The sequence below is a fragment of the Idiotropiscis lumnitzeri genome, chromosome 4 (genome assembly GCF_059441095.1).
Source record: "Idiotropiscis lumnitzeri isolate Australia: NSW breed Sydney's pygmy pipehorse chromosome 4, RoL_Ilum_1.0, whole genome shotgun sequence".
Lineage (NCBI taxonomy): Eukaryota > Metazoa > Chordata > Actinopteri > Syngnathiformes > Syngnathidae > Idiotropiscis > Idiotropiscis lumnitzeri.
In genome coordinates, this window is record NC_142394.1 from 14,500,298 (window position 1) to 14,523,502 (window position 23,205).

The 23,205-nt window shown below is 39.5% G+C and overlaps 1 protein-coding gene across 6 annotated transcripts in view; it reads right to left on the minus strand.

Annotated features, from left to right (window-relative positions):
- diaph2 (diaphanous-related formin 2) overlaps nucleotides 1-23,205 on the minus strand; it is a 348,568-nt gene that overhangs the window by 103,181 nt on the left and 222,182 nt on the right. For all 6 annotated transcript variants that reach the window (XM_088292735.1, XM_088292734.1, XM_088292736.1 and 3 more), the window contains one exon: nucleotides 4,905-5,029. In XM_088292735.1, coding sequence (XP_088148861.1) covers nucleotides 4,905-5,029 — 125 coding nt within the window. The remainder of the gene's footprint in view (nucleotides 1-4,904; nucleotides 5,030-23,205) is intronic.

Below are 23,205 nucleotides of genomic sequence, written 5' to 3' on the forward strand. Positions count from 1 at the left end.
CAAGCTGTGCAGGAGTGGATTCACTCGTGGTTGCTTGATAAAGAAACATTATGATCATCTGCATTGCTCCTTCATCAAAAGTGGAGAAGTGGATCATCCAGAATCAAACGCAGCAATAAGTTGTAGAATTTGGAAGCAAAACCGAAAAGTTCCAGAAAACATAGCACAAAGGTCAAATTCAGCGACTCCATCTCACAGAGCATTGTTTTAACAGTTGTTGCCATTTTTCATCCACCATCAGACACCACTGAGCAGATTGGGAGGCGTCGTCACTGTACAGGGAAACCAATAATCTTCTTCGTATTGACCTCACACATGACAGAGGGTAACATATCTTAGCCTAAAGGGGTGTGTGCAGATCCATAAAAAAACCCTCAGCATTAAAAGTGGCATGATCAGTTGTTGACTCGCTAACAACGGGTTAACGTCGGGCTTTGTCCCTTGTGTACTTTTTACGCTCCAGTGCCACACCCCCCTGTTACCTCATGGGAGCTACAGGACCGACCGTCGGGCTTCCTTTACTGGCTAATGGAGCTGTCACATATGGCTCGATGTCAAGAGCCCTAACAAGACACTCATTGGTGAACTCATAGAGAACATGCTCATATGGCCACAGGGCGTTGTGATGCTTCTGTGAATCTGGGTAGGTTGCACGGCAGACAAGGGAATGGCGACGGTGACGCAAAGCAGAACATGCGCACAATCCACGGGGGAAACATTTGTTCCACAGAAAATCATGGCCATAGCATTGATATTGACAAGAGTTAAAGTGTCATCAAAATAACATGTAAGAATAATAAAACGTGTTGTGACATGCAGCCATACTGGTTTGAACAAGTCCGATCACTTTGTCTAACCTTCAACTCATTGAGTTTGTTGTTCTTTTAACGACCATGGTCGAGGCATTTTGGAAGAAGCAACCAAAAGCCAAGGGAAAACCGAGGCGCATGAAGAGGTCACTCGCTGAGATTTCTGTATGACTTTGAAGCAAAGCAACGTGACGCAGATCGCATTGAATTTGCAAGTTGAACAGTGGACTAGGGTTGTTTGATTATGAAAAAAATGTTAATCACAATTATTTTAGTAATCATTGAAATCGTCATTATTCAAATTATTTATATATAACACTGCACTTAATATGTTATTACGATAAGGGCAATTTTATTATTGTTGAGAGTAATAATTGTAATTATAATTGAATTTTGATTAATTGCACGAGCACGAAAACAGCGTCTCATAAAAGTACTACTTCAATTGAAATGTCTTCATCCAAGAGCAAATAGGCATCAACGGGGCTGAATTGATTCAGGGAATCCTGAAACAAATAGACGTAAATTTTACATTGAAAATATTTCCTGATCAATCTGCACTACGTGGAAGGTCCTTGACATGAAACCAACCCAAAATAAAAAGTTACATAGTTTAAGACCAAAAAAAAAAAAAAGCTCAGTCCCTTTTTTGAACCCAATCTAAAATAATGTTTATGAAACTAGCCCCTGAAGACAGCTCTTTGCCACTCAATACGTGGCGACTGGTGTGAATGGTGTGCTGTTACGCCGGCCTTGTGGGAAATAAGATGTTAAACCAAATAGCAGGAGGCCGGTTGAGTGCATTCAGTCTCGCCGTTGAAGACGTATCGGACATGTCCTTGAATCTATCAAGGCTCGGTTGGCCCTCTCATCATCATGCTTATGGAGCCACCTCAACTAGCATTAATATTCTAGTATATCGAGTCGTCCTCTTCGCCGACATTGCTTCTCGGCATCGCAGCCTCCCCGGTGAAATAGAGCTCTCCGGGGACTCGTGCCTCAACTCCGCAGCCTTTGTGGGCACCCATTCATTCTCGCTGATCGAGATCACTAAACTGCTGAATAAACAGCCCATTCAGTCATTTGCATACATTACGGTAATGGAAAGAGAAAAATGTATCACTAAAGCCAAATGAAGTGCTTCCACCGATCTCCGCTGGATTACTCTTGCTTGGGTCTTTCCCTTTTTTTTATGTAATAGGGTCAATACCTGACTCTGATTTTCTTTGCGAAGGTTATATACGTTCACGTTCAACACACACATCACAATGTCGTGGAAAGTCTTCCCAAAGGAGTGGAAGTTTGAGCTTTGCTTCCATTTTCACTTTCTGATCGTCTCATGTGTAATTATTAGATGTGATATATTACCAAGCATTCGTATAAATCAACCTCAAATGCAAGTTGCTTGCACTTTGATTCCGATAAAATAGACTTTACAGTAATTGCAGTGCAATAAGATAAAATTCACACCAATTATGTCGCGATATGATTCACTCCAATCAAGATTCTATTTACCATAATTATGATCTGACACAATTTGCCATAATTATGATGTAATTCACCCCAATTGAAATGTGATACGATTTATCAAAATATGAAGCCAAACGATACCGCACGCTCCAATTATGATATCATACAATGAATATTCTTCAATCCAATTACGATACACAGTAGGAAATAATACAATTCTAAGAATGTATTTTAGAACTGTACAAAAGAGTGTTCTTAAAACTCTTACTTGACTACCAATCAAGTAAAAAAAAATCTTGGACGTCTTTAGCCGTCAATGGCAGTAAATGAGTTTTAATTATGTGCTATCACTACTAGATATTGTGTGACAGCTTTTGAAAATTGGCCGTCACATCACAGACATCTGTGACAATGAAATAATGCATGTACTGTATTTTTTTCCCCTAACACTAAAAGCATTGCTTCACGTATTTCAAGCTCCTTGACTCAGCCTTTGAATGAGCATATTGGTGCAAACAATCAGTATTGCATCATTCCCCCACAAAATGATGTAACTTATTGTCTTGAGTGGCAGTCTCAACAGAAATGTCAGCATACCCCTAATAAGAAGGAAAAATAAAAATCAGCTTTTTTTCCCCCCAACAGTATAAAAGCCACGACAAAACATTCTAAACTCAACAACCATCCAGTTGAAAGGAAAGTCAGATTTGTTGCAGCTCAAATGATAATTGCATGCTTGCTTTTTTTTGTTTTCACACACAGGTGATAAGAATATGTAAATGCCACACTCCGGGGAGCTAAGTGAGAGAACAGGCATGCACTTTCATCTGTTGACTCGAGTCTTGCGTGCCAATTTATCAGGACTGCAACAAAATACAATAAGGACCGCAATTAAACTACAATCGAAGGAATTCGGGCCAACATTTGGAAGCAAAACCTTCTCGAAGGCAATTCCGTACTGGCAATCACAGCAAAAGTCAGCCAAGGAAGGGTGGGAAGAATCGAAGGGGGAGCGGATGGACTCTTTTAGGTCACGACCAGACAACCTCTCGCCATTACTCTCGGGGGAGGAACTCCAGACAGTGAGGGACAGCCGTGCTGCAGTACATCTACACTTCTCGGGTTCCTCTCAATCAAACCGTCAGTTCTCCAAGGAGAGGCGTAGAATCAATACCAACATCAAGGGTGCGGGGAAGCTTTCTTTCCTGCCTGCTGCACGCCTCGCAGAGCACCATCAGGAAGGAAGCAGGTCTTTTTCTCAGTGCTTTTAATTACATAAATAGATATTTGTGCCAAGCCCTTAATGTATATATACAGGTAAGAAATAATTCACTATATTCCCTGCTGTTGAAACTGGAATGTTGTAGGTTTTTGTAGATTTTGGTAGTATGATCGTTAATCCTTGAGGATTTTTGATGAAAGTATGTCACGGAAATATTAGGATATTAAATAATATGCCTCATTTAAACTTTCTGAGATAATTTGAGTGAGAATTGCCCATATTATTAGACTGCAACGTCCTGTGATTGGTTGGCAACCAGTGCAGGATGCACTCTGCCTGTGACCGAAAGCCAGCTGAGATAGGCTCCAGCTCATCTATGACCCAAGTGATCATAAGCCAGATACAAAGTTGGTGGATGGATTGATCAGAACCCCAAAATGTTGTCTATTTTTGGGGGGTATAGTTCTCATAAGACAGTTGTCGGCAGAGCCAGTTGGCCTCGTAGTAAATCAACAAGAACATCTGCTCCAGGGTATGTATAAATGGTATGCAGTTCTTAGCTCATTAACATACACGCTAACATTATATTACTAACGCGAGGCGACCATCAAGCTAATGATTCAAGCCATTTTCATGTGTACAGCTTTTTGCTTTCTGCCTTTTAATGCTTGGTTGTCTTAGCAACAGTAACTAAAGAAGGTGGGAACAAGAAGAACTTGGAATAAAACCAAAACGTGGCAAGTGATGCTCCACTATTGATCATGCCTATAAAATACATCGATCCATTTGTCGTAAACGTATCAATTTCCTGACTCTTTTTTCCCAACTGAGCTGGCGCCTGTTGTGGAGACAACCAACTTAAATTCCCACATCCTAAGCCGGCTGCATGAAAGTCAGCCCTGGACTATCAATGACAAAAATGCAATTTCATTGAAGAAAAGCTTATTCAAGACAAGGCTAATTCTATTGTGGTGGAGATATTGAAAGAGGACAGGTATCATGAGAGAAGACGGTCATGCGGCCAGGTCAGGAGATGAAATCAGGGAGAGGAGATAGATAAGTTAGTGTGAGGGTCTGGAGCCACCATTAAAGAGTCCCCCGAGGGGACAGCCAGCCGTGGCAGACTGCAGTAAAAATAGCTGCAGGCATGATTTCACTCGAGGGAACCGGGGAAGAAGTGAGGAGGGCGATCCGATCAACATCTCACAGCACGGCAGCCAGATCCATTCTCTTACCGTCCCCCGGGTGCCACCTATCACACCAAGTGACTTTAAGTGCTTACCGGCGACGACGCAAACACAGCATGCCTCCGCCGCGCCAATGCATAGCGTGACCTCATATTCTACACGCCGTACATCCATATAAGGACGCAAACTATAACGGCAACAACTGAAAAAGGATATTGACATTTTTTCCACAAACTTATCTTGGGGGTCGTCACTTTTGGGGAAGTTCTCGATGTCGTTTTCCAGCCTCACGATGTGACGCTCCATGGTGGTCAGACTGCTTTTGAGGATTTCAGCAGAAACTGTGGAGAAAAATAGGAAAAATATTCAACATGAATTAAGCTTTCTAGCACTGGAAGTGGCATAAACATGATGTTGTGACTCCAGCGTGATCCATTTCAGGCCTAGCAAGTGATGCATAAGGAGTGTGTGTGTGTGTGTGTGTGTGTGTGTGTGTATACAGTATACGCATGTTTGTGTGTGGTGTGGCTCATTAATCAGTCTCTAATCACTGTTTGCCGCGTTGCTGCGGATTTCACAGTATTCAGATCCGCCTTTTCAAGCAGACACTTCAAACAGCGAGTCTTAAGGGATCAGATGGGACACAAGCATGGATGCATAGCCGTGTTTAGGTTGATGTTAAAAGGTTTAGGCTCATGGACGCGCGCACGCACACGCACAGACACACACATAAAGGCACACACTTTTGGAGTTAAAACAGGAAGGTGTCATTAAAGTAAGCACACTTAGTAGGATACGAGTAAAATATTTGCTTTAATCTATGTAAACACAATTGAATTGTCGCTTGAAATGATCTTCATACGCCTTGTTGATGCACCTTAATATATGCATTAGTCCACACATTGGTGGAACATTGCGAGACAGAAAGCAAAACCAATTTGTATTTCCAATCGCAATTTAAATCACACTTGTCAATATGCACTTAGTGAGCACATTATGTTGATGCAAAATAGTAAATAAGGTTCAGTTTTGATGCGCAAAGATTGTCCAGAAAATATTGTTCATTTATGGCAATAAAAGTAATATTTTCAATGAATTTGACCATTTGTAGCATCTAAAAATTTTGAAATAGTAATAGATAAAAAATAATAATTGTTAAATGTATGCTTCCCACCCACATATTAGCATAAAAATAACTGAAGATTTTTTCTAACTTCATCGATCACATTGTTAAAAAATGCAGGTATCTACTTATACATTCACAATCAATTTTATGATACCGGTAAATGTTGCAATATACCTGCATGAAAATATGATCTAATGCCAGTATACATTTATATGATGGCAACAAAATGTAACTAATGTGTCCAACTTTTATTGTAAGGTGATTTCATTAAGTAAAAATGAATTAGGCATTTGTGAACACTGATGATATGTGATCAATAGGTGATACTTATGACTTTTCTTTTTAATAGAGGAAAACTCTCTAATTAACAAATACCACCCCCCCCCTAAAAAAAAAGTAATAATAATGATATTCTTTCAATTTACTGACTAAATGCCCCTGGCCACAATTTCAGCAAATGCAGTACGATGCATTTTGCTATTGAATTGCGCTACAGAAGAGGGAGCTATACGTTATAACAATTTATAATCATAAAATGCGTAATGGCAATACACATTTTCAACATATTTCAATTCGACTATATTGTACTTTTATTAAATTCCATTCTATAAAAGATTTTATTTTATCCTAATCTATGTGTTTTACAATGAGCCCGCCCCTGTTACCTTTTCTGTAACTTGTCAAACTGTGCGGCGATAAGGCGGATCCCTCGATAAGTTATGTGACTTAACCTACCCCAACCGCCGAAGCATCTGCAAGGTTAGCCCACCCACTCCACACTGTAATTGAAGTGGGAGAGGAGAAATAAGATGGGCTGACAAGCAGGGTGGCATCAGTCACACAAAGTCAACTTGTGCTGCTGTACATGAATTCCGCATCTCGGATGCACTCTTGTTCTCATCTTCCCACAATAAAACTGAATGACAGCATTGTGGCTCACACGCACACCAGCCGAGCCTTCAGCAAAACCGCAGATGCTACCTTGAGAGGACGGCCATTTGAACATACACGTAACACACAGGCACACGCGCGGACATGGTAACAGCTCCACTGTGAAGGGTTTAGTGGCGCTGTGGCAATACAATAAAGCAAAGGGTTGAGGTCACTGGTGTTATTAGACTCCGCAGCTGGTCGGCAGGCTGCAAGCATACATTGACATGGGAGTAGCACAATGGTGTTGTATTTATTGTGCTGCTGATATTTGCTGCTGGAAAACAGAATAATGCTGTACTTTTGCTGTTGTTGTGTTCTCATCACCAACTGTGTATACTTGATTGTTTATTCATGTGTTATTACAGGTGTTATATGATTTTGTTTTCATTTCTCAATCAATAATGCATGAATTTTACAGACCTAATGTCGGAACTCTATCAAAGTGTGTATGTACAATGTAATGTGGTTTAGGATTTTCAGCTGGCTACGAAGCACTATTCAATTAGCCTGTTATTAGCCCAACTATTTATTAGCTTCCTTTCACCTGTAGATTTGATATGTATTGCGTGCGCCTCCAGTGCATTTGACTGACACTAAATCTGCTTGGTACTCCTATCATGACAGAATACAAGGAAATCAATCAAGAACTTATGTCGTCAGACACTTTGGTTCAAAGGTGGCTCTTTTTTTAAGGAATTTTTGCTCATTTCAGACATTGTACTTCAATTACCCCCCCCTTGGGAATTCACCTTATCACCACCAAGATGGGGTATACAAGCCTCCAGCTTGTTGGTTCGTGGCGTTATGTTAACACGACTGGAAAAGAAAACTGCAAGAAAGGGCCGAAAGTATCAAGGGAAAAAAAATTACAATTTGCAGGCCAAGGAAATTTTTTTTCAGCTAATCAAATTTTCACACTCTAAAATAGAATGTTTGGCGCTCGACATGCAAGGACAAAAGTGCTGTATTGGTGCTGCTGCTCTTGCAAAATGGCCACAAGACCCAGACATTAACCAGCGATTTTAGTTGTTGATTGGACTCTTTTGTTACCGCGGCTCTGAGGAAATTCATTTTGTAGTGAAGATGGGGGGGGCAACTTTTTTGATTCCTGTTTGCGGACAGAAACCCTGTAAACATGTGGACCGGACCAACTTGTATGTGGCTCTAGACTGGGCCACATCACGGGTGATAAAACATATTGATGGAAATGGCAGCAGGTCCAGGACTGGATTGTCACATGGGGTAAAAAAAAAAAAACCCTGACATGTTCTGTAAGCACTGCTAATGTGAACTCTCCCAGATTTCACACCAGCCCTCAGAAATATATCCGGATATATCCGATATTCGTCTATCCGTGTTCGATAGCACGTGTCCTCATTAGAGTCGCAAGTGAGCAGCAGCTGATCCCAGCTGAATTTGGGAAGATGCAACGTCAATCACACGGCACATATAAACAATTTAAAACCCAAACTCACAATCACACCTATGGACAATTTAGAGTGTTTGATCCGTTAGCATACATGTTTTGGATTGCAGGAGTACGGTTGGACCGTACGTTATCCCAAAGTGTCTAAAAATAGACAGTGGCACGGCTAGTGACTAGCATTGGTTCCCCCAAATAATGCAATTGCCACAATTTGGTATCTTTTTTCAGTAATTAGCCCAAACTCCAACAGTGCAGAACGTTGCCAAGCTGCGCAAGATATTCTGACATCCTATTGGGGCTGACAACTGAAAGCAAAATGCGTATAGTTCAGGCAGTCGACTGTTGGCGCCTAGATATTGAGTAATAGAACAAAGGAGAGGAGGCGAAAATACTCCGGCTATCTTGGCGCTAAATAGCAGCCTGATGACAAGCAGATGCCTTTAAAATAGTGGATATTTTACCGTGACTGACAACCCGCCGCCTCATTTTGCCGTGAAATGCACGAGAACTACGAGTACAAATTCTGCGCCAGGTAACGTGTGCCAGCTCATGGCGTAGTGGCAAGAGCGTTTGCACCAAATATGCTGCTTTAATCCTTCGCGTCAATAATATTGCCGAAAACACCGCTCTATAAATATTTATACTACTTACTTCATTTTTTTCGCGTTTTACAACCTTTACAGTTGAACAATTTCGATGTAGCTTGTGACGAATCTGAAGATAGGAAACACAAAATCACTGGAATGACATTGACCTCACGCCCACAGCTGGAATCGGGAGCCAGATCATTTGGAAGCGAGATGAACCGTAACGCGGCAGTCGACACATCACAGTAAAAGAGCCAAATCATGGTAGGACAAGAAAACCTTCCTGTGGTGATCCACGGCAAAACAACATTAGCAGGAGAGTTACAGCAAAATAAGCACTGCCTGGATTTACAACTGGTCTAAAAGGATAAGCGGTTCAGAAAAAAAAGATAAAGAACACCCTTGGATCTGGCGCTCCGCTGGGTACGGTGATGGCTCCTCGAGGTAAAAGTAAGTCATTTAAACAAAAGGTTGATGGTGTCCGACGTTGGTACGTTTTCAAAAAAATGAATTTGCAGCTTGGTATCAAATTTTGGGGAATATATGTTGTAGATAAAACATCATAAAAGTTCACTTTCTTTACTATTTTTATTTTTATTATTTTTTAAAAATTGTATGTTTCATTTTTTTTTTGACTGTGGCGTGTTATTAGGCAAACGTTCAATTTTTAACCCATTAAAACTTTTTTAAACCATAACAAAAATCGTGATCAGACGGTGTAGCGGTAGTCGGAACAAGTGAAAAAAATAAGTCTTCAAACAATGATGTAATACAGTACATCTCGGTCTAATGAGAAGACGGTAAAATGGTGTCAAAATTTTAATACCGCACAAATCCTAGGAGGTATGCCGGAAAAAAAACTGTGCAAGTTTTGCTTTCAACACAGGTGGTAAGGTGTGAAAATTCACACCACTCTCTTGGCTTTCTCCCTTTCACATCGGCACCATTCTGCCCCGATTAAGGCTTTGATAGTGTCTCTAAAGCCGGACAATTGCTAGCTCAAATTTCATCTCTCAATGTCATGTTGGTGCTCGCAGGAGTCAGGTGCATAATCTAGTCTAGAGACATTTTTTGGCCCAGGTAACGCATACAGATTCAGTTTTTCTTCATTTAACTATATTTTGAAGGTCAGATCATTTTTGGGGGTGACATACTGTGCTGAACATTTAGATTTTTAGCCTTTGTTGCCAATTAGTCTTGCTTAATGTAGCCCAGATTCTTTTGGGATATCATTAGTAAAATTACCACTGAAATAACACAGCTAGTTTCAGGGGACAAAACACGGCCATACTGTTATCTTCTGAATGCACACTTCAAGGGGATCAGAGGAAGAACAAGGAGGAATATGAGCATGTATACTATGTCTTTCCAGGCAGAGGGAAATTCCAGGGTTGTGTAACATTATTATAACGACTGCTGTCAGCAAAATCTGCCAGCGCATAGAGAACATTACTGAGAAACTCCTCAGGTTTCGAAAGAGGCACAATGAGCGAACGTACAAAAGCTGCATTCTATTTTAAGTTATCGGTTCACTACTGTGTTTTTTTTTTCACATCAGGAAAAAGGAGTTTATCCAGTTAAACGCTACAGTGTTCATGTGTGTTTATTTACATGAGAGTTGAACCCCCGTAACCCGTGTTATATGGTCATCTTCATAGCCATAGACATTTCAATGCGCAGCAATGACCCGCCTCCGCTCGACTTCAAGCTATGCTGACATTGCTGTTTATGGATGTCAGAGACTGAGAGTTTATTTCATCCACGCAAATAGTTTTACATTGATTCTCTTTCATACGAGTCAACTCTATTTCCCACAAAGGTTGCAGTGTGAGCATCAGTGTCGGTCACATGCAGTGGGAAAATAAATAAAACTTTCAAGGATATATTTTAACCATTTCTTTTTTTAAATATGAGCCATCAAACATGACAAGAAATAAAAAGCTAAATGTGTTCTTCTCAGCTGTGTTGTGTATTTGAGATGACTAATGCGTCACACCACATACTCAAAACAGACAAAATCCAAATTATCTAGACATTTACAATTGTGAGTCTTATCTGGTAATTAATTGCATTGCAGTTGCAAATTATTCTTTCTCTCATTCAATTGTGGGCAATGACTTGGGTGTTCTCCAAACACTCAACACAACCAGTCGCTCCTTTCGACAGTCGGTGGCTCGGCTCAACTCGGTGTTGACCACACATCATGCGTTGCAAATGCAAATGTTGAACGGGTTTAGCATTTCCCATTGCCAGACCAAATGTTTTCCATGGAGAAAACACATCCCACACCACGGGAAAATCACTCAGGATCTACTTTTAGAGACAGCAGACAGTTGGACATTTACTAATCAAAATGAGGGAAATGTTCAAACGATCATTTTGTGTGACTTCTACTTCTTTTCGTTAGCTGTGGCACGCTCAGGTTGTTTAATAATCATCCAATGGATTATTATTTCTTAAATATATTTCTAATTTGGATAGTCTCTCCTCTGCTGTCGACCAGTTGTTTATTGCGCTAATCCACTTACACTTGTACAAAAACATTGTCAGCCTCCACAAATGTGTCCTTACAAGGTAGAATGTTCGAGAAAGTGTGTGACAAAGTATTGCAGTGGCCGATAAAGTTGCGTGTTTCTTGCGTGTTTCACTGCAGAGGGCAAAGACTTCCCAGGGAATAGTCATCATCACCCCCAGGTCAATGTCTAAACTTTCCCATACATCCAAATATATTGTAATTGACTCCATTTGTAATTCCTCCAGAGATCTGGCGCTGGCTTGGAGCTTCGGTGGCTGCCAAAACCAATAATGTCTCACAGACATGACCTCTATTGTAAAGCTCGGAGGTGCAATACTTTTTTTGGGGGGTGGTAGTGATATTTTTGCTCATATATTTGTATTCAAATTTAAAATGACTTACTATGTCCTGCATCGGACAGTAGTCACATCCGTATTGCATAACTCAATTTTTTTTTTCCTAAAATTGAAGTAGCTATTTTACAAAGATGCATCAATGTAAAATCCACTACATTATAATTTATAGAGTTTATAATAGTTGACAGTAATTTATTTTCAGTTATTTATTTTCATCCATGCAGTAGTTTTTTGTTTATTTTTTAAGTAATTACATCTGCATTTAAAATCCTGCTGTTATTTCATGAATGCAGCTTAACGTCAGCCATTAGAGCCTTATGTTTTCAGTCTGGGGAGGAGGGGTTAACTCATTATTTTAACGTTGTTGTTTTTTATTTCTGTAAATGAAGGATTAAGGTAAATGCACATTAAAACAGGAACTAGAGCAAAAGTAAAAAGGATTGCCAATGCAATTAGCGCAGTGACAAGTGACAAATGACGGGGAATTACGATCATTTTCCACATTGTGTGGATGTCGTCCAGGTTAAAAACAACAAACACTGTGAGCCATTGTGGGATTGTATTCTTCCCTATTCATGTGTGACAACTTCTATTATTTAAAATTTCATTATTTGCAATGAGACTGTAAAACATGCTTTTTGTGACGACAACCAAATTGATTTTTTAAATGCTAAGAATATGCAGAGGTTGCCTCAATTGCCTTTTGCTGGCACACCTCATTTGCCACCTTCATGTCTGCCGTTTTGAACGTCACATGATACCAAGTAATCAGAGGGAACAATGCGGCTGCCTTGTCACCGCAACAGTATCAATTTTACTCGTGCAGACGGAGCATCTTTGATTCCAACTGAAAGGGGAGCACAATGACTTGTGTTTATCCTTTTGTCTTTTTGCACGGCTCTCCTACTGTCTGACTCCCACTCATCTCCGATTCCCGCTCAGGTGGCTCAATGAAACATTGTTGAGTGTGGCGCCTTAAGATATCTCGGAAGGAGGCGCCGTTGGACAAAGGCAACACAGGGTGATGACGATGCAGATCATGAACTAAATTAGGACATTGTAGAAAAGTATAAAAAAAGATGACAATGTCGGGGGCAAGGGCATATAGCAAATAACGAAAAGATGAAAGACGACATGTTGGTGAAGACAACACACTGGACAAAGACACGATGAAAGGCAAAACGGACACAGATAAATAAAAGAAAAGAAAAACACAGTGGCCAACTATGCAAAGTAAGATAGTGGGGAAGAGGCAAGGTTAATGAGCGGAAGGCGAAAGAGGTTGTGGAAGAAGAATAGGTAAAAAAAAAAAAAAAAGTAGTAAAAACAGTCAACTTGTAGCAGGAGGAAGGCGCTTTTGGACCTTCAAGGTAGTCACCACATCCACCCATTGATTAATAGAACATAAACGAGCTACTGTGCAAAAGCCTTGAGGTAACAGTGGCTTTGTATTTCTTAATGAATCTTTTTAGGAACATTCATTTTGACATTATAAACCAGTAAATGGGGGTAGAGGTGGGATATGTTTCATTTTCGTAGAGCGGTGTACAAGAAAAGGAAGGAAATGGTGAGAATCTAGAAAAGCGGTATTCATGTATTTTATAGAAGAGTATAAACATTACATTTCTGTTAGCGATAGGAAGTAAAACAGATTCTTGCCATTTTTTTTCTACATTACTAAACATTGTGTAAAACATGACACAAGATGTCCTTGCAAGACGAGGCAGAAACAAAAAAAAGTTGTTAATTCAAAACCACTATGTCTCTCGATGAAGAGTGCACTTGCAGTAATCCATCTATATGGTAAGAAGTCGAATCCACATCTAAAACAATTTAAGGCAGAAGCGTAAGGACAACGGGGGCTGCTTAGATAGATGTTTGCTATCTTCCAGTCGTGTCTAACTATCAAATGTCAGTTATTTTAATAAACATTACAGTCAGATATTGCAAATATGATGCCAAGAAAGGAGAAGCAGACTCGTAGCTAGGACACAAAATGAACACAAGCTTGCAGATGTACAAAAATGTAAGTAGAATGTGCATGTGTGTTTCTAACTTGCATGAGTTGAAATGAAGCAAGTCTGGCATATGCAATTTTAAAATTAGGCTAGTTTTGACTTGGACACTTAGGAATTCTTCGAGTGTGTTTCAGTTTTTAAAATACAGGCCTGCCTTAAACTGACATCAAATACATCTCAGAGATAAAGCGCTAATGTATTCCATAAAGACAATGTCAAGGACATTTGGCAAAAAAAAAAAAATGAATTAAAGCATTCCATAGGTGCCTTGATTCGAAAATATTGTCACCTTTATTTGAAAAAGTGATAATCAACACGTTGCTCAGTATTCACAGCGTCTCCTACTGTATATGTGAGTGTTTATTATCTTGTTTGTCTGCTTTCCTCTTCAGTTGTCCCTCATCGCGATGCATTCACGGCTCAACAGCTCCCTCTATGAGAGAAACTGCTGCGGCCTGACTGAAGGAGCACTTGAACCACAACTTTTGGACACTTTCCCTGGCCACATACTTCTCTTTTTATTTGTGTTCATCTCTCAGAGGTTGAGCTCACTAAATAAACAAAGTTTGGCAAGATATGTCTTGCCATTACTATGAGTAGACGTAGCCACAGATACAAAAATAATATGTGCAAACTATTATGTCTTGGAATCTCCTGTGGTTGTTTCGTGGGATAGCTCCTAAAAAAAATAAAATAAAATCTCATGCATTGGATTCTGGATTCCATGACAGCGACATCAGTTTGCCAGTACAGTGTTTTCTTTTTCTACTTACTAAGATCAACAGGGAACAGCAGCAAGCGGAATTAGGACAGTTATTTCCGTGGCAACCAAAGTACCACCATCCACACTCCCATCCTGCAACCTAATGTAAAGGCTGGCAGCCTAATTTGTCCTTGCTTTAATCACACCAGCACAGTGTCAACATTTGTCTTTAAAAATGTGCTACCATGGAGTCAAATGCTTAGTTTTTCCTGTTTTTTTATTTTATTTTATTTTTGAGGCATAGAACCAAACAGCATATTTTGCACAGTTGTGAATAACACCCAAGGTTATTACAGTTTTGGAATTTTAATTAAAGTCAGATTTTATTTTGTTTTGAGTTTTGTTTTTCTTAAATTTAGTTTTTATTATTTTCAAAGTGGCTTTTTATTAGTTTCAGTTTTCCAAAACCACTTATTTTCAGGATTAGTTTTTGTTTTGTTTTTTAAAACGGTGTTTTACTTTTGAAAAACACTACGATACGTGTTGGGCAGTAAATCGTCAACAAAAATATTTGAAAACGTTTTCATAATACAGGGTACAGTTTAACAATCCACAGACTTTGTTTTAAGCACAGTGCATAACAAGGCTTCTAAAGTTAGGTGCATGCATGCACAATAAATACAATAAGGCTTGGGTGTCTTGTTTGCCAATTAAGTGCCAACTTCTAAAGTGGATTTGTGGGTTGAATACCTGTTGCAAAATATTAAATTACAGTGCATTATTTTTTTGTGTACTGTATATATTTTTTTCATATATGAAATAAAAAAGGAATGTTTTTCTAGCTAGCGTTACATTTCAGGCTGAGTTAACAAAAGCAGGGGAGCCATTCCAGACAAAACTACACACAAAAACTTGTCATCTGCTGGATTGCGTCTCTGCGACACATTATACGAGGACTACAACTGCCAGACAATTGTGCGACCTACTCTTCTTCAAACGAAATACATTTTAGTCTTAGTTTGATAAACATAACATGTCATTTCAGTTAGTTTTCATATTTTTTAAAAGCATTTTCTTCTTTATTTTATGTCATTAAAGTAAATGTTTAATCAATTTTAGTTTTTGGAGTTATGTCATTAGTTTTTGTTTAATAAAATAAGTTTGATAACGACATTTTAATTGATGGGCTATTCATACAAGGCCATGTTCAGTTTTCCACTTTTTGAGTTTAGCAAGGCATACTGGAGCAGCAATATGTGCATGAAGCTCAAGCTCGTGAAAAAATGAAGTGACAAAAGAAGCTTATTTCAGTGTTGATGATGTGATTTTTTTAATTTAATTGATTTTTACATTTTCAATAAGAACCAAAATTGCTATTTGATATGATACACAAGTTCGGGTGAATGAAGAAACCCGGCTCTAGTCGGAAGTTACACATTCCCAATTCCCAAGTCTTCTGCAATGCATCGTTAATATTATTGATTAAAAATGAATATTTTTCCTTTCATTATCTTCAGTACACCACTGCCACAATTTCCAACCGTATATTGATTTTCTTTGTTACACACAACTAAGCCAACGCTAAAACTCAAGTCAACGGTCTTGTGCTGAGAGAGCATCTCACGCCACACGCACCCACCATGTGACCTGTTGCACTGCACTCCAATAGTCCAACAATGAGAAATGTCATGCCTCCATCAGTCTCTATTTGATTTTCACCGTCCATCAAATCTCCTCTGCATTTTCCAAATAAATCTCAGTGAACTCGGCAAATCCTGCCCATTCCTCTGATTGCCATCTCTGATTATTGTCATGGCCTTAGATGGAAATGACAAACAGCCCATTGCGCTTTGATTAGCTTTGAGTACAGCAGCGGAACTGATGAAGAGACTTCTTTCAGTTGTTCGGTCTCACCGGTTCCATCGTCGTGAGCAGATGTAATGAAATACATTGCCCCAGAAGTGGTGGAGGGTGGGGACAGGAAGACATTGAAGGGGCTCACTGACTGGAAGAGGCAAAACGGAATACAAGGCATTTGGCAGCGGCAGCGGCAATGCATTATTAATTATTTAGTCGAAGGCAAGTCTTCAATCTAAATGTTGCAAAGGTATGCCACGCCATCATCTATCCCGTGGTGCGTTCAGTGTAGCAAAGTGACGGGCTATCAGTGTCACAGCTGACAGATGACTTACAGCCAACGCGCCCCCACAACAGTGAGTGTAAATATACTGTATTGCATTAACCTTCAAATACCAGCAATCTATGCTAGCGTTGTGTTTAGTTTTGTTGCCTAGGAGGTTGACAGTGTAACTGCCACTCACATGTTCATTGTTACACCTGCAAACATGCTCTGATTGTGAGTGTGGTTCCAGATTTGATTTATTGCTGATGGAATTAATTAAATTATGCACATTTTCTTTTTCCTCAGAACGCTGAATCTCATCTGCTTCGACAATTGCAGAAATATCTGCTAGTGCCATAAGTAGATTTTTGGTTAATTATATATTTAATTATTTGTGGTCAACAAAAAAGACCCTAAGTTGCCACTACCATATCCAAGAAGATGGGTGCCCATTGCGTCGTTCAAGAGATGACTGGAGATTGAGAGGAATCGGTCGATGGCATGGCATTAAGCCAATCACTGGCAGCCCTCCAAGTTTTACTTTCTCGATTTCGATGCCTGTCAATGGCAGTGAATAAGTTTAAAAAAACAAATAGTAGGCTTATCACTTATCATCCATCTATCCATTTAATCTTTTATGAAATTTGTCATTTGATTGATTGCAGCCAGTCATACACCTGTTAGAAGCCTCACCATGCATGCGCATACAAGGGGGCAAACTGGCAAAACTGTCAGTCTCCTTTTTGTTTTATCTACTCTAAACTTAAAAATAAAGTATAACAAGTATTAAGGGAACAAGAATGCAAAGTATTTCCTCACAGAGCAAAAGGATGATTTTTGTTTTGCGGTAGGCTCCGTGGCAGGGTGTCTTGGACTTGACAATCAGCAGCAAGGGTTCATTCATTTGGATTTGGTCATTTTATAAGGAATTCAAATGCTGAAAAAAGGTGGGCACCCCCTGGCCAAGAAAAAGCATTAAAATATAGTGTTCTACACCATTACATTTGAATATTGGGGACAGCCATCATAATTGATTCAACTGTGTGAGTGTGTGACATTGAATTGTTTTTTGATGTCAATGAGACAAACGGCACTACAACATTTTATGTAGTCCTGACACTTTAGAGTCGGACTAAACGTCTGGTTCTAAAAATAAGTCACACATTTGTTGAGCTGGGAGTCAGTACCTGTTCTACTTGTGCTTGATGTTATGCCTCGACCTACATGTAAGTGCCTAAATGTGGACTTATTGCACCCCACTCCCCTCATGTCACCACCTCTAAGATAAAATTAATAACAGATGTGGAGAGATTCATATCCCTTCACAGCGATAAAAGGTCAGATCAATTCTTACAGCGAGCATATTTGTCTTCATTTAGCAAGCAGACTTCAGTGGACACCAAACCGGTCCAGAGACATATAATAAGAATTATAACATAGTGTAGGTCTTAATAAGAGCCCAATCAAGCAGTGATGAGACAAAGCAAGTGTCGTGTTAAGAACACTATCAATATGACTTTTTCAATTCAAACATTTTTTTCCCTTGTGAGTCATTTTAGGACAGTGTTTTACGAAACAGTAAAAAAAAAAAACAATAATAATAATAAAAAAAAAAAAATAAAAACATTTTGTGGATCAGAAATTGATTGACACTTGCTAATATTAACATCCATTTTGTGTATAATCGCTGTTGTTTCCAAAGATTTCACGCTATGTTACAGAGCATGTGCAAGCATCGTATTCGTCATCGCCATCATCTGCGTCTTTTTCTTCATCTTCTTTTTGTGGGACTTCCACGGATATGGCGATCGTGTGAGTTTGTGCGTTATTTTAAATATGAAAATAAAAAAAATATATACTATTATGAATGAAGTTGTGAGTCATGTTGTGTGGCTCTCTTTCTTTGAGTTTTGGGCTCAGGCTCCCAAAGTTAGCATTTTTTTCCCCTTTTCAATTTAGCATTCCTCACCATGGGGAAAATATCTGCTTCTCATTGTTCTTGCTATGTTTTTAGACAGATCATCATAAAACGTGCCACATATTTGTATTCGATCAAAATGCTATAAATCATGAAAATTAATATTAAAACTGAACATAATGTCCCACCACCATTTTTCCCCTCATTTTCTTTTCTGATATGCTACATATTTAACGTTTGCATGTCAAAGCTAGTGTGGGTTTCATTTATTTTGAACCTTACATTCATTCAGAGAACTTCACCAAAATACTTCATTTGTAAGCGGTGAGACAACATTTTAACAATGTCCCGCACTTTAACATTGAGTAGTAGACACCACGCAGTAATATTTTGCTTCTGTAGCTAAATCTGTATTCATACATGCCTTTACAAATGGAGGCTCATAAAGAGTACGGACACAAAGAAGACAATTGTAACAATTAGTCCATTTCTTCAGGTTCTACGGGCCAGAACATTTGAGAAAGAGAGCAGCAAAAGACAAACAACACTGGGGTTGTGTGTACAGTAATCATGTAGCCCAAAGGAGCCTTATCCTCGACTTCCATTTAGGCACCATTTAGAAGGGGGGCTTTTAGCTCGCAGCCAAATAGCCTATTGTAAGATTCAACAGCTCCAGGCTTGGCTGTCTCCAACATCACTGCATTGTATTATTCTCCTAATGTAGGTCACCCAAAAAAGAAAAAAAATCTGCACCTTCGAAGTACCAGCAATACGTTGGCAAAATATATCTTGAGGCGGAATTATTATCAGAAATGATTTAAGTGGATGTGTAGACAGTTCTCCTGCAGGGGGATTTCTACCGACTACAGTGCTGCTCAGGGATGGAATTCCAACTTCAGGTAGTAAATCTCGGACGGACTCTAGATTCACCTAACAAATGGTTACAAGTGAGAACATGTTAATCAAAAGATAAAGTGGAATAATATCAAAGAAACAAGTAGTGGGTGGGTAACTGGGTTCGATCTCTATGCTGACAGGGTTGCGACATTTCCGAAAATTAAATAATTCAATGCAAATTGTGTTAAAATTTAGATTTTACATACTATAAACAACTATAATAAACTATATTATAAACAAGAAGTCTGTCAAGTCGAGTCTCAAAGATACCAAGTTGAAGTCAAGTCCTTCCCGAGCTTTTGGTCAGTAAGTCGCAAGTCCTCAGACTGGCAACTCGAGTCAAGTCATATGACTCGAGTCCCCCAACTCTGCTAATTACGCCGTGAAAGGTTATGTGTAACAAATAAGCTCAAAGCATTGAACAGACCTCATTAAAAGTGAAGGATGAAGGCTTTGCAAGTGTACAGCAAAGGTTGCAAGCAATAATGGGCTTGACATGAAACATAATACCCACTGCCTGCAATTGTATTGGCAGCTCCGCCTGAGAATGGTTGCTCGTACTATTATGACTTAACACATCAACGTCGCAGAATTGCACACACAGAAAAGGCCACCTGATGATGAACACAGCAGACAGCGTCAGGGGCTTTATCTCATGGATGCCTGCAACAATCAATTCTATCCCTCCTTACCTTTGCTTCAGTGGCTGGGATAAAAACAGACCTTTCTGTGAAGGAGACGGTCTCAGCTGCTATGCGATGCCGAGGCAAAACAGAGAAAAAAAAAACAGCTTTGCCAAGACACCACAGTGTTGCAATTAACTGTAAAAGAATGCGAGCTTATGGTGGACGGTTTTTACTTCAAATATTTTTTTCTTGCGCTCAGATCATAGGACTCATGGCACTTTACGAACCTGTTGGATAGTAAGATGTTTTTAATATATGGTTGTTAGGTGGCCAACTGGTTAGCACGATGGCCTCAGAGGGTGTCAAGTTTACATGTTCTCCCCGTGCCTGCGTGGGTTTTCTTCAAGTACTCCGGTTTCCTCCCACATCCCAAAAACAATCATTTTCACATACACTATTTGTGAAGAAAAAAGGAAATATGATGAAAATATGACAATTCAAATTCATCAACAATATGAAAACGGTTCCAATATGTGCACTACTCATTTGTTATTTTTTTCTTTTTTTGTCTTGGAAAAATCAGAAGAATATTGAGTATGCAAAAGAGCCTATAGGTGATGTCAAAATAAGTGAGTCCTAGGAAATGAATAAAATGATCACCCAAGCTGCATTTAAAAAAAATAGGAATTTACTTGCAACAATGCACGGCATTTTGAACTATGTTCTTCTTCAGGCTCACAGATGAGTGTGGTCTTAAGCAGACCCTAAAAACTAATTGTGGTAAATGTTGCAATGCAGCAGGTGAATGCCTATAAATCATCAGAAACGTCTGGCGTAGTGGCAAGCATTGCCTCCAAAGAAAACCAGCAGCCAACTCCCAAGGGGGTGGTAAAAAGCCAGATGAGGCACTAGCTCCAGGCCATGACTTTAAATTATATATTGATGACAGCCCGTGATAAAAAAATGACCCAATTTAGTATCCAAAATCAATTCCCACCTGCATTGATACGCGGGGGTCGGCGAAAGCTGCACGGTTTATGACAGCATTTAAGCCACGGACACGTTTTCCCTCAAAGTGTGGTCAATACAAGCAATGAGCGAGCGGAGGAATGGAGTTATGAACAGAGGCACTTTACAGCCAATGATCTGATGCCTGTGTGGGTAAGTAACATGTATGCCAAGACGCTTGCGGCATATTGTGTGTGCCGAGAGCTTCAGAAAACTACAAGTGACTTTTTTTTTTTTTTTTTTTTTTTACAATGAGATTGCATGACAAGAGATCGTATATTTTACCATTATTTTTGATTTGCAAGATACTTGCATTTTTCTCACAATTTAAAACTGTTAGGTTAAATACGTGTGATATGAGTTGATCAAACAACATGACGATCAATAATTATACCAGTTTCCTCACTGTTTTTTTTGTCTTGTTTAAAGCAGGTGGTCTATTCTCATCCAGCCCCATATAACTGCTGGGCCAATGGCAAAACAGCTTTTTCATTACAAGTAGACACTGTCTCAGTCTTTCCCTCTTCTCACTTATGGGAGTACTGCAAACCCAATATTAAACTCTGAAACGTAACAGACAACATATTTTTAAGCATTTCTGTCTTGATACCTTAGAGTCTGTCCTTCCAGTGAATTTCAATTAGCACGGACAAAGCCAGCAGTCATCCTTGAATTATGAAATTAAAAAAAAAAAAATTAAAAACAAAAAAGACAGTTCCACTTGTGGTGGATTTGAAAATGTGAAGTGGTCCACTGAGGGGACCTTTACAAAATCACCTTGGTTTAATTAGAAAACATGTAGCTAACAATTACAATAAACAAAAACCTGTTCATACACTATCCGACCTGAGACATCACACAAGCAACAAATAAAAACAAACAAATCAAAAATAGGAAGGAGTCAGTCACTATTCGAAATCTGCGGCGCCATTGTAATGTTTCAACAGAGTCTTATCTGGAGGAGGCAGGGATCTCCCCGGAGAAAACTCAATTTCCTGCTCATTTGTACAACAATCCTTAGAATTATCTGTGTTCTTATCGGAATCTCCTGACAGACAAGCTGTAACACGTTTCTCTACGGAGTTATTAATACTACCTGGCAAACTGTCATGCCAATGAGTACTTTGTTTACATATTGGAGATCTAATTTGATATGCTATCTCTTTTGCCTAAATATCATAAATGTGTGGTAGAAACTAAAAATTGCAGTTGCAGTTCAATAAAATAGCAACAAACAAAGAAATACGCTTTCGGTACTGGAAGGGAACATCATGGTAAACCTTTTGTGACATTCTCAAAGCCATCGTTAAACTGTAGGTCAATCATCACGAGCTCCTTCCCATACTAAGGCCTTTAACCTTATCCTCTCCCACAAATCAACAATCCTGTGAAGGACGTCACAGTTGATGCATATAATCAAAGGCGAATACTTCAAAATGACACTCAGCAGTGGCGTCCCCCAGGGACAGATATTTAGCACCACTAGACTAAACTCTAACGCGCTAGACGTGACATAATCCACCAGAATACAAGACAGAACAGGAAACAAAAGTCCAAATACACATATTGGCACAGAAATCAACAATTTAGCGTCTGTAATTGTTTCAAGTGTAAAAACTGACATACTATGCACACCAAATAGATGGGAGACTAAGTTACTTATTATTCAGACTATAGTTGAAAAAAGTAGCAAATGTGGGATCAACTGTTTGATGTTATGTTATATTAGAGGAAAATGTTTGCTAGATAAAGGTAATAATAGTCTGTGGAAGAGTCTTTTTCTGAGTTTCAAGGAGGAGGGTCTCCCAACAGCCTGGTTGATTAATCTCTCTCCTGCTACAGTTGATCAGATTCGGCTATCTCCTTCCATATGGCGGGGGACCGAGGGTGCTATTTGAGGAATGGGAAGGGGGATCACTCTGCAGCAGGTTGCTTTTCAGGCTAGGCAGGTGTTGTAAATGTCCAGGAGGGAGGCGAGTGAGCCACCACTTATCTTCCGTGAGCATGTTCCCAATGTAGGGCAGAGTTTGACAGCGGTTGGCAGCAGCAGATTTGATTAAATAGGTAGGAATGCGGTGTACCGGTCGTGGCTCAAAGGGGCGATGGTAAAGACTCAACAATGGAGCTGCATGCTCAGCATGCCAGTCATTGATGAGGTACTAATGATTCTTAATAGTGGTGGTCATGTTGTGAATTCATCTGGATTTTTGGGAGGGAGAATCCTTGAGGATAGTCTCATTCATCCAGGTCAGGTTAATTGGAGGGTAAAAGATCAGTTAAAG